At 38.5% G+C, this 12,409-nt stretch overlaps 1 protein-coding gene across 1 annotated transcript in view; it reads right to left on the reverse strand.

The window, feature by feature from the left end:
• The window catches only part of LOC137281811 (collagen alpha-2(IV) chain-like), a 72,257-nt gene that overhangs the window by 40,407 nt on the left and 19,441 nt on the right, over positions 1-12,409 (reverse strand). The window contains exon 3 of the mRNA XM_067813430.1: positions 4,084-4,197. Within this exon, the coding sequence (XP_067669531.1) occupies positions 4,084-4,197 (114 nt within the window). The remainder of the gene's footprint in view (positions 1-4,083; positions 4,198-12,409) is intronic.

The following is a 12,409-nucleotide window of genomic DNA, read 5'->3' on the forward strand; positions in this document are numbered from 1 at the left end:
AGAGCCAAAGAATTACAATTACACGTCAAGACTGATTTGATGTTAATCATGTTAATGAAGACAGATTAAGCCACAGAGGTTACTCAACAGCTGTTTTGTATCTTTATTTCTGTTGTGGGTCATTTGGGTGGATCTGGCTTACACTGAGACGGATCAGAGACGGACCAGCAGAGTTGATGATGGGGAAAATCTTCAAAGCATCTGATGCCAGATAGACAGTGACTCAAAGAAACAAGGGCAATTGGACATGACTGTACAGTGCTCAACTGCAGCAATACAGATCAGGGGCTCTTTTCACGAAGCAACCTTTACTAAGATTAACCCTAACTCCCAATCCTTAACAATGGACTAAGGTTAAATTAGTGACTTATGATCATGCTAGTGCTTTGTGAAAGGAAACCCTGGTCAGGAGGGAAAGCATATTGAGGGCAGGGCAGGAATTGGGTGTGACATAAACATATGCTTCAGTTCTGGAAAAGGCCATCAAAGCTTTATGTCTGAGTTTTGGGAAGTTACAAGGGCAAATGAATAATCATGTCTTGGCATGAATCATGGAAGATAAATATCAACTGGTAAACCTTTGGATATAGATATGAATCATGTGCCTTTAAGCGCATTTGGTTCACAGTTTTATCTCTTATCAATGAAATTGTATTTTCCACAACAATTCTCCAAACACTGACAATTTTAAGCACCAGTGAAACAATATTTTAACATTACAACCAAAGAGCAAGGAATAAACGTCAATGAAGTATTTGAATTTAGAAAAAAGGAACAATACGATAGGTAGCAAAATCTGGAAATAGATTATTTAAACAGAGAGCCATTCTAAGGTCATCTGATAAAGAAGGAAAAAGGCTGCTGGTTTCTGGCATGGTAGTGAGTGCAGAGAGTTGAAGGGAGATTGGATGATAATCAACTGGCAACACTGATACACTTGCAGTTTTATAACAGGGAAATGTTAGAGAAAATATTGCAGAATCCTTTCCATGGAGGGGTCTTGACTATGACTTCATTTCTTTTACATGCGAGCAATGCACACTGATCAGACCCCTGTTTTACAAAGCTCTCATAAGCCTAAGATCTCATAACTTTTCTCATAGCTACCACAATCCCTTTGTTATAGTTTGGGAGGTACGAATGTTAGGAGAAAACGTATGAAAAGTTACGGATCTTAGACTTATGAGAGCTTTGTGAAACAGGACTCAGGGTCTGATACCTGTGTGGAAGAGAGATATCGAGTGTTTGGAGGCAGCAGTCAGCAGTATTCCAAACATATTATTTGCTATCATAGTCCGGGTCCTTATCTATAATATGTTTGCAACATGAAGACCTGTTGTAATTCCAGTGTCATAGCTCCATGATTTATCAGTCTTACGAATGTCACACCACAACAAACATTTTGTGTACTGGGACCACAAAAACTCAGTCCAGATCTGTGGCCAACATTTTGGACAAGCATGAGGCATTCGCAAATTATTCCAAGCTGATTTCCCCGGAAAGAAGCATAATGCAGAGGTCTAGGTATCTCAGTAAACTGACTACACTCATTCACACCCCACATTAGATGGTGTTGCAATAACCAGTCCATCAGTACCTCTTCAAGCACTGAAGCCTCAGTTCCTTTATTCAACATCAATAAAGTATTACACAAATCAAGGTCTCTATGACTAACTTCAGAAGTCACAAGAGGGTATTTACTCAGAAGGAATTTTTACACTAGAACAGAAGGAATCTGTTACTTATTAGCTCATGACACTGAAATAGATAAAGAGAGTAGGAATCTATCTGTTCAGACAGGGCCTGAAGGTTTAAACCGGGATATTCTAGTATAGCTACTCAGACCAGTCTGATTCAGGGGCCTCCCCACCATTAGTGGTATATTTATATTTGTTGCTGTGAGGATGTGTGGTATCCCTGCCTAAACACTGTCATGTGGCTAGGATAGGGAGGGAGTTGATGTTTGGAGATTACTGTGTTTGTTTTGTGCTAGCTCCCTCTAGGTAATTACTGCCTGCATCTCTCAGGGCAATGGATGGTTCACCTGGTTTCAAGACATGCAGAAAGAACAGCATACCGAGTGAGTGAGTGAGTGAGTGAGTGAGTGAGTGAGTGAGTGAGTGAGTGAGTGAGTGAGTGAGTGAGTGAGAATGTATTTAGTGAGTGAGTATTTAGTTAAGATCATACTGATGGACTCTATGTAAATGGTTTTTACATATTGCCCTCATCTTGGGAATGAAATCCAAGACTTTGATGCTGTGAGCTGTTACAGCTACTCCACCCAAAATATGAAGCATTCTGTAAGATGTGGGCTGGGGAGTTATCTTTCCCATCAACAAAACACGATATACAAGCTGTGTGGCAAATTCACTATGTCTTCACTAAGTCACTGGGATGTGGAAAAAGGGATAGGATTGACCTTTTGCTAGTGTCACATACCCTGAGGTACACTACAGTCAAGTCTTGTTAATCCAACATCATTCATTTCACAGCAAATTATCGGATTAACGAGAATGTCAGACTAAATAATTGAGACTAAATTATGCTTAATCAATTTGATACCAACAAAAGCATTGGATAAAGCCAACTGTTAGATAAACAGATGTCAGATTAACGAGACTTGATGCTATATATAATTTTAATAGTAACAAACTAACCCATATAAACTGAAAAGGAGCCCCAGGGATAACAGAGATCAGAACCTTTAGACAATCTAGACTTGGTTCATTTAAGGCTTTGGCATTGCAGGGAGGGCTGAACAGTAAGGAAAATACTGTAGTTCTGGGACTGTGAGACAGACAGAGGTTTGCTTCTACGGTCAGTGAAAGGGGTATCTCCTAATTAATCTTTCTGCCATCATATTGGCCAATATTTATTGCGTTGATATTAGCACCACTAATTCCACTTACTAAAGGTGTGTTATGTTTGATTTATAAGCAAGTGATGTTAGTGAAGTGTCTGAAATTTACATCTTTAACCATTTTCAGGATTGTTCTACTTGAATGAATACATTAAAGTGTGTTCAGATCTCTGTCCCAAACACCAAGGCATCATTTCAAAGGATGTTTAATGAAGGGTTATGGGTGCAGTTTTCTGTGCAGATTACTGTGAAATATTCCTGTGTTCCTGCCCTCTCATGGAGTTGAGGAAAAGGAGAGGGTGTATCTAACAAGCAGCTGCCACACTCATTCATCTCACATGACATGCATGCTGAAATGCACTCTGTCATGTAGTTCCCTCAAATATTTTCATAGGTCATACCCTGGAAATTTGTGCCCATAAATCAAGTTTTGATATCAGCCTTAATGGATGCTATGCTAATCACAGCCAGCATCAAGATGGACCTTGGTGAACATTGAAAACAGCAACCCCAAAAAGATTACTGCAATTTCATTTCTTATTTTGATACTAAGAAAAAATCACTGAAGCAGAGATTATTCCTTATAGATGTTGCAACCCATTTTCTCTCACCAGGAAAATATATGCTATTTCTTCTCTAAGAAGCACCTAAAGTCATTCCAGGCGACGATATTTGTTTGCAAACTGTTTGTTTTCCTTCAATCGCCAGTCCAATTTATACCCTTGACAACAAATTGTCCACATCATTTTCTATTATAACACTTTGAACCTCATAGTGAACTTTTTCACTGGGGATCAAGAAAAGTCACATCATTCTCATGATTGTAAACAGTGTGACATTTGGAACAAGGCACATATCTCGTTACAAACATGTTCCTTTACATTTGTTCTGTTCTTTACATTCCTCCCACATTCAGTCAAGTTCCAGCTATCCAGCTACCATCTGCATATGCAGTGTATGAAATAAGTCAAAAACCCAAGCAGACATCAGGGCTGGTGACTTCAAAATGCTACCAGCTGAATATGGATTTAACCAGACCAGGCACCAAGATAGGGTGAATTGACTCAGGAACATCTGAAACCAGACCATCAGACTGACCAGCTGTAATTTAGACCTTCCGGACCGTCTCGGGCGGTAGGATGGGCCTTACATCATACATTGATATATATGTAATTAAAATAAAAACTCTCGAAGCCTTTTGTTTCTGTGCATGATCTACTCACCCTGGAACCTTTTTCTCCAGTGCATCTGCAGTTTCCTCCAGTCTCGCAGCCAGCTCCACATCGTTTAGGATCTAAATCACCTCTTTCTCTTTCTCTTCCTCTCACATCTCTTTGCTGAAACAACCAATACACCAAGTTTAGTAAACAAACACATACTATATTCACTTTGTCTAGTGAGTGTTAGGGTTGAGGATTAGTGTTCCACTTATTAGATATAGAGTGAGTGAGTGAGTCTGGTTTTAGTAATATTCCAGCAAATATTTTGGCAGGGGACACCTGAAATGGGCTTCACACAACGTACCCATATGAGGAATCAAATTCTGATCTTCGGTGTGACTAGCAAACATTTTAACATTTTAACATATATATATATATATATATATATATATATATTTGTAATCAGCATTCTAGAAGAAGTCAGGCTGAACGGATGGAAACTGATGTTTTATATCATAAATGATATTTTTCAGTAAGCATCTGCACAAATATGTCTCCATTATTCAGTTTGGTTCCAGATTTTCAACTCGACCGCTGAAGTTGTGACTATTACTGGGCAATTATTCATTGCAGCACAAGCCATTTGCCAGTGCCTACAAGGATCATTCAAGGCATTCTTGTCCATTAACAGTTAACCTAAAAACTCAGACACACCTCCACTTCACAACTGTCTAGATCACCACTAAAGAAGCGGCTACACAGTTTAGTATATTTCCTCCACATAAAACTCTTTAATATTCAAATGCTACATTGTTGTGTTGATTCTGCTATGCCTGAATTACCAATAACTCCATTTCATGATTCCTCTGTTTCCAACTAATGCTTTGTTGTCTGCATCATGAGGTTTAGAGTGAACAGACTGTAGAAGTTTGGTAAAAACAGTCATGGTTAACTGACTGTTTCACAGAAGGGTTATCAAGTACAAGAGCGAATAAATGAGTGACTTTTATGTGCTTTTAGCAACATTCCAGCAATATCACAGTGCCGAACACCAGAAATGCGCTCTACACACTGTACTCATGTGGGGAATCGAACTCAGGTCCACGTGCTTTAACCACTAGGCTACCCCACCACAAGTGCAAGACCGATTAATGACTGAAAATTATTTGTTTGCAAACATGTGCAATATGTTCACTCAGTGCTGGCTTTATTATGACTGGCAAGGTATGACTAGATTGAGAGGATGTAAGGAGGCAGTTTATACAACATCATCTTTCTTAGGAAGAATCTGTGTGAGGAAAGGAAGGTGAAGCTGACAGATGCATGTATACCGCTGACAGATGCTTGTATACAGCTGACAGTAGGCCAACACTCAGTTTCCCACAAATTAACACTCAGTTTCCCACAAATTAATGTTTACATAGAAACAAGGATCTACATTCTCCAGTAAGAGAGGAGATTCAAAACCTGTGATAAACGTCAACTTCTTCACTAAGGGCTACAGCATTACTGAGAGGGTTGTGTAAAATGGGGAAAACGTCAACTGTGTTAATCGGGTCTTGACCACACAACACTGATTTTATGAATGACCCATGTTCTCGGGGTACAGTTATACCATGATCCAAGTTCAGAGATGCCAACCCCAAATTCTTGCAATTAGTAGTTTCATGGAAGAAAATCAGTTGCTTATCATAAAATTAGAAGTCATCTAAACACTTGAAACCACCAAGGAATCGAAAATCTGCTTCAGATTCCTGAGAGACATTTTTGCTAAAAAATAGTTTGGTAGTTACGATGATTCCAGTTCAAATATGTCATTAAATTTGATGAATGTAAGGAAAGTGAAGTTGGAAAATGTATTTAATCAACGAAAATATGGGTCTTTGTTTACAGATCCAAATTCTAATGGATCTTCTACAAATTTCATAGAATTTCTAGTGGAATCATATTGCTGTAGTTTAGTCTAGTATTCTAGCAACTACGATTAAATCGTTGAGGTTGTGCAAGTCACTGAGTCTGACCACCTGTTGTCTCCAGAGGTGACCAACAGAGGTTGTCGGCTATCAGTTCTAACCCCATGGAGTTGGCACGCTATTGCTTGGCACGCTACTGTTTGGCATGCTCTTGCTTGGCACAAGAAGGAATTAAACTGAATCTGTGACTGTCATTATAAGGACTGTAATCCTATGCTACAGCATAGAAATAACAATCACTTTCGTACTTAGATCACCTTACTTTTTGATTGATAACAAAAAATCCAAAGGATGAGAAAGCAGCAAAAACTTGGGGTTGTAAGAGTTGGATACACCCCAGGGAGTTGAGACTGATAATACGATGTGCTGTTAAGATTGACATCCAGTGACTGAGGGAAAAACCAGTGCCTTGAGCATGTACTGGTTGGGAGGATATGTGTGCTATACAAATATCCTATGATAAGAATACTTTCAGCATATAAAACAATATGGACATTTAACAACTTTCATTCACAATAATGACTTCAGCATTACAACATAGGTAGCAGTGGTCTTGGCACTTTGACATTTCCCACAGAACCTACAAATAGTAAGTAGGAAATCAACACAGATAAGATCCTCCTGTATTACATTGTTCAACCTTTTGTTACAGCTGCCTACAACACAGCTGGAGAAAACCTCTTAGTCATCGTCCTGTATCCCATAACCTCTCACTAATACCAACACAAAGGTTGGCTACAAGAAATCGTGACCACAGCATTCCACCATATATGTTTCTATGTTGAACATAAGACAAGAACTACTATCTAAAGCGATTCTTAAAGTGAAAGAGCAAATTGTTCTTTTAGATGGCAAATAATCCCACACACATGGTATGACGGTGGATACATTGCCTTGTCAGAAGCCCAGTCGCTTCTATTGTTTCAAATTCGCTGAACATGCATGTTTAAGTGGCTATTATGACGTAGGAGGAGGACATTGGAGAGAAAACAGATATTTCCGGAGCAGGCAAAGATGTATTACTTTTACTTCTTCATATACTGTCATAGGCTGTCAAAACAGTTTTAATAATTCATACAATAAAAACAGTGAAATTTTGGAAAAGAATCAAATCTCTGTTAAATGTTATTAAGTGTTTTCTGTCATTATTCCAAACTGTTCTGATTAAAACTGCGGTGTTTTACAAAAGGACTAGCTGAAGTTAACAATAAAAAGAACTCTTCAGAGACTTAATCAATTAAGTTAGAATGGTGTAATTTTCACTCAAAGTACTTATTTTTACCACTTAATCAGGTTGGTATGCGTACCACAGACACGTCCAAAGTAACATCTCATTGATTTTTATGTCAAGCTAACATACAGCTACAATCTTGGGTAGATTTGAGGAAACTCTTTGAGTGGCAATAGTTTTGAGGTGATGCAATAGGAAACATTAATTAGTGACACATACATCTGAAACTCAGTACAAGTCCCAAATGACTGCTACTCATACCATGGATGATATACCCCTTTCCCATGAAGTGTACAAAAAAAATATGTTTTCCCTGGAGAAAAACAATACAGAGGGCTGTGTACAGATATTAAAAGTTAATTTCCGCCACCTACACACATTAAATGAGGCAATATATGCTGACTAAGTTGAAATGCTAGACAACTGACATGGACAGTCTGTTCCATTTCCATTGAAGTATTACTCATGTGTCCTCTTACCCCCAAATCCCCAAATGTGTGAGCTGACAGGCAAGTACTGCAACTCCCTTTCCCCACTTCTTTCTATTTATCCTTCGTAAAGCACAGGTAGAGCAGCATAAATATCAGTCCCACCACACACAAAAAGGCAGAAAGACTGGTTTCTTCCACTCAATAAACTACATAAAGTCCAAATATCTGTCATCTATGATTTACATACACACATTCACATTTAAACATTTCCATGGAGCTGAGGTGTGTTTACTTATATGTGCCTCTCAAAAAGTGCATGCATGCACTTTCATTTGGTATACCATTCATCATGAAATGCACTAAATGCAAATACACAATCTTCCTCCTTCACCGCCCCACGCACGCACGCACGCACGCACGCACAATATGCATCCACCCTCATCCTACAATGATGCATCCACATGGCTTTGACATCCCTCTGTTGTGCACATGTACTTGGCTCTCCCACTCACAAAGTTACTATCTATATTCTGATCTGCTAACAAAGCTCTCCCTCCCTGAAAGTGCATCTATCTGCACATAAGCTAACATCATCCTCCCACACTAGCCACAAATCTCACCCTGTTTCAATTCAACTACATCTCCTGATAGCCAGGCAGACACTGACTCACTGGGGAAGTGTTGCCAGTCGCCTTATCAAAGTTTAAACGGGGAGAACAGGTGAGCCTGTTTTTAAGCCGACACTGATTTCACCAGAAAGTCAATTCTGCTGCAGTGTAGGTTGAAAGTAAATAACATAATGCTGTGAAGCGGTTTTCCAGCTGTATCCTGTTTAACAACATGAAAATATCCAGTCAGCAAATGCACATATAGAGAGAATCTCACCCTCATGTCTTTTGATACCAAACATATCACCACGAGTAGATATAAAGTTACACATATCAAAGCATATTTTTACATTTATCTGTGAGTGTTGATATGTATGATAACAAATGACATGAGGGTGAGATTCTACTTATTGTTAAAAAAATCACACTTCATTAGTGCGTACATCACAGTGATGCCAAGGGCATTGCAGTACAGTGATATCACAGCATTGTGAGGTCATAAGGCTCATCACATCAGCATTGTCTGTGCATTGTACAATATCTATTGTCAAAACGATGATATCTCCTCAGGAACACAGTTTGGAATGATAAATTTCAGTATCATATCACTCTGAACTCTGAGTTAATGGGCTGAAGGTGATCATATTTAATCACAGAATGTGAAACGAACAAAATACTGTGAAGTGAACTAAAGTCACTGTCAAATTTAACACTTGCAGCATCAGTTAGTTTTCTTGCATGATTGTCTGAAAGAATGCTGAGACATCTTATTTTGCGCACTGTCAACAATGTATTAACTTTATCCAAACAATGAGACAGAGTAGTTTTTGTATGCAACAAGCTCTTAAAAGCAGTTAATAAAAACTGCTGATCAGCACCATTCAGCTTCCTCTACACACTGAACTGAACCGTTTTCCAACATTTACTTCAAAGAAGTGTTCTCAATACCTTAAATTAATTCTTACCTAAATACAATATCACATATGCCAAGATAAATTATACAGTCATGATGTATACAGTGTTAACAAATAGATAGTCTTGCTTCAAGGACAGTAATTGTAAGGCCCAAAGCCTTTTATATTTTTTTTTAATTATTACCTTAGAGACTTGTGCAAGTCTAAGAAACAGACTGCAAGGTCAGCCACTTCAATATTATTGGGTTCATGGAAGGTCATTCTTTTCCTGAACAGAAGACTATGAAATCCCATCCTCAAGCAAGGCCTGACATCATGGAGACATTCATAGATCATAAAGTAGTCATAAAGACCTCAACACATGAGCTCACACCATATGTAGACCTTTGATAGGGACAAGGAGATGCAGGAAGACTGACAAGTATGCAATTTTACAATTAGTGAAGCATGAACAGTGCTCAGTTCCGTCAACATTGAGTACAAAATGCCTTGTCCATGTACCGACTTCTTCATATGTGCCTGCAGTTTGTTTTAGCAGACTCTAAAGAAAACTCTAAAGAAAACCCATCAGATTTTGTTACAACTTTTTAAAGTATCATGTATGATTTGCGAAACACACTTCTGGTCTGTCCATCATTAACTGGCTGTACTAAATGTTAAATAGAAGTGACTCACTTTAAAAATAGTTACATAACTGAGGTATAAACAAAGCTAATTGGACTCTGTCTGTGTGTATGTCCATTGTAACATCGAAAGTTTCAAGGTTAGACAGGGATTTGTTCATGTTCACCCAACTGTAAATTTTGTTCAAAAGTAAGTTTTTCTATTTCTTGTAAGAATGTTGAGAAGTTTCATCCCTATGGTCTTACAATTATTACTTTTAATACTAAATGCAAATCTAAATGATCCTGGAGCCACGCAGAAATAAGAATCTTTGCCAAGGTGCATCACATCAAAAGAACCTTACCTAATTAAAGATAATCAACCTTGTGACGATATGACATATGCATATGGTGGCAATAAGTGAACCAGGGAAACATGTGAGCTTATCAGATGGTGTCATGTTTGGCTTGTTCTGGTTGTGAGAGAGCTATGTCAGGAGTGTTCCTGTTCTGCCAGCTGATACTGAAGATGTATAGACCAAGAAGCAGAATCAGACTTGGGGATCTCCAGGAACATGGAGGAAGAAAAGGAGAACATTCTTGGGACATTTATGTCTACAGTGAGGTAAACTCAGAAGGCTGATATGAGAGAATAATCAATCTTGTCCATTTGGTATAAAAGGCAATTTAGTCATGAACATTAAGGGAAAGAACCAGGATGACTCCCTGCAAGTGTTTCTCAGAAAGGGTCAGCATGTCTACTGGCAGCACCATTAAAGTTCAGCCCATTCAGCAAATGAACACTCTCTTTATCAATATACATACATTCATTATTCAAGTATTCATAATTCAGAGCGTCCCGTGAAGGTCCGCGGTAGAATAAACCTTAAGCAATCCATGCTTGCCATAAAAGGCGACTATGCTTGTCGTAAGAGGCACCTAACGAGATCAGGTGGTCAGGCTCGCTGACTTGGGAAGCACATGTCATCGGTTCCCAATTGTGCTGCTCGATGCTCATGCAGTTGATCTCTGGATTGTCTGGTCCAGACTCGATTATTTACAGACTGTCCCCATATGGCTGGAATATTGCTGAGTGCGGTGTAAAATTAAACTCACTCACTCATACTTCAGAGAGGAGACAGTGTTCTTGAGCTTCTACACTTCAATCAAAGATATTTATAAATCACTGACATTTCAATATGGGTTATTCTCATGAACGGAATCAAACACAGGCCCTCAACGTTTCCAGAACCACTGCCAAATATCTTTCAGCTACCATACCACAGATCTTGTTCATCACAGCCAATCCTAAATGTTCCTTCATGCTCACAGCCTTAGTTTTCTTGGGAAGACTAACATTCTACAAGGTCAACAGTGTTGTATGTTTTTCAGAAACTGGAACAGTTTTCCCATGACATTTTCAGACACTCCTCTCATCAAAATACAAAGAAACACAATACAGACAAACATGCAGACATCAGTGTGAAATTACATGGGATGAAAACAACAATGCTGGACTTTAAGCAATGGATATCATGCCAACTGAAACCAGTTCCCAGGTGATATGCATTGTCAATAACACAGATGTATACACCTTTCTAAATCTGTGTTTGAGAATGTTTTCTTAGACAGAGGTGATGTAGTTTTCGAGGGAGATTGACTGTGGCATTGCAATGCTGGATGAGTCATGACTGTATGTAAGATGTGGCTGATATAGGAAGACTGCATCAGTCTGTTCTCTTTAATAATACAACTGCTGTTCCTAAGGAACAGGACAACACCCATCTGCCATAACTTGTCAAATGCAACTACATTATTTCTGGGAAAGAAGCACCTTTTCATACAAACAGTAAATCTATATTGTTCAGAGTAAATATATCTCAAGAATCCACAAATGGTAAACATGTATTCTGTGTGCTTTGTATCTTAGGTGACACGTGGGTAGAATAGGCCTTCAGCAACCCATGCTTGCCATAAAAGGCGACTACGCTTGTCGTAAGAGGCGACTAACGGGATCGGGTGGTCAGGCTCGCTGATTTGGTTGACACATGTCATCGGTTCCCAATTGCGCAGATCGATGCTTATGTTGTTGATCACTGGATTGTCTGGTCCAGACTCGATTATTTACAGACCGGCGCCATATAGCTGGAATATTGCTGAGTGCGGCGTAAAACTAAACTCACTCACTTACTCGTTGTATCTTAGGCCAGACCAATTATATTTCTTGTTTTATGGATTTATGTCCAAAAAAACCCCCAAAAGCCTGGAGAGAATAAAATAATCAAATAAAATCACCAGTCAAAGTAATATTCCTTCTAAATATTTTACTTCTAACAATGGAGCAAAAAACTATGAAAACATTTTTTTCTTGTAAGTTTACATTTTGGGCCAATAAATACATATGATTTTGTTTTTGACGTGTAAAATTAATTTTTATTTAGAGAATTTTTATTGAAAAAATACAACTGGTGCATGAGTAAATACAAAAAATAACATTGGTTCGACCTAATAAGAATGAGTGAAAAGAAAGCTGAACGAGTATAATAGATTGATTATTGTACCATGACAAGAGACCTTGAGGTCTCATATGGTGTGTCCTTATATACCCCATGAATATCATATACCGGAAG

Source organism: Haliotis asinina, chromosome 4, assembly GCF_037392515.1.
Source record: "Haliotis asinina isolate JCU_RB_2024 chromosome 4, JCU_Hal_asi_v2, whole genome shotgun sequence".
NCBI classification, from domain to species: domain Eukaryota; kingdom Metazoa; phylum Mollusca; class Gastropoda; order Lepetellida; family Haliotidae; genus Haliotis; species Haliotis asinina.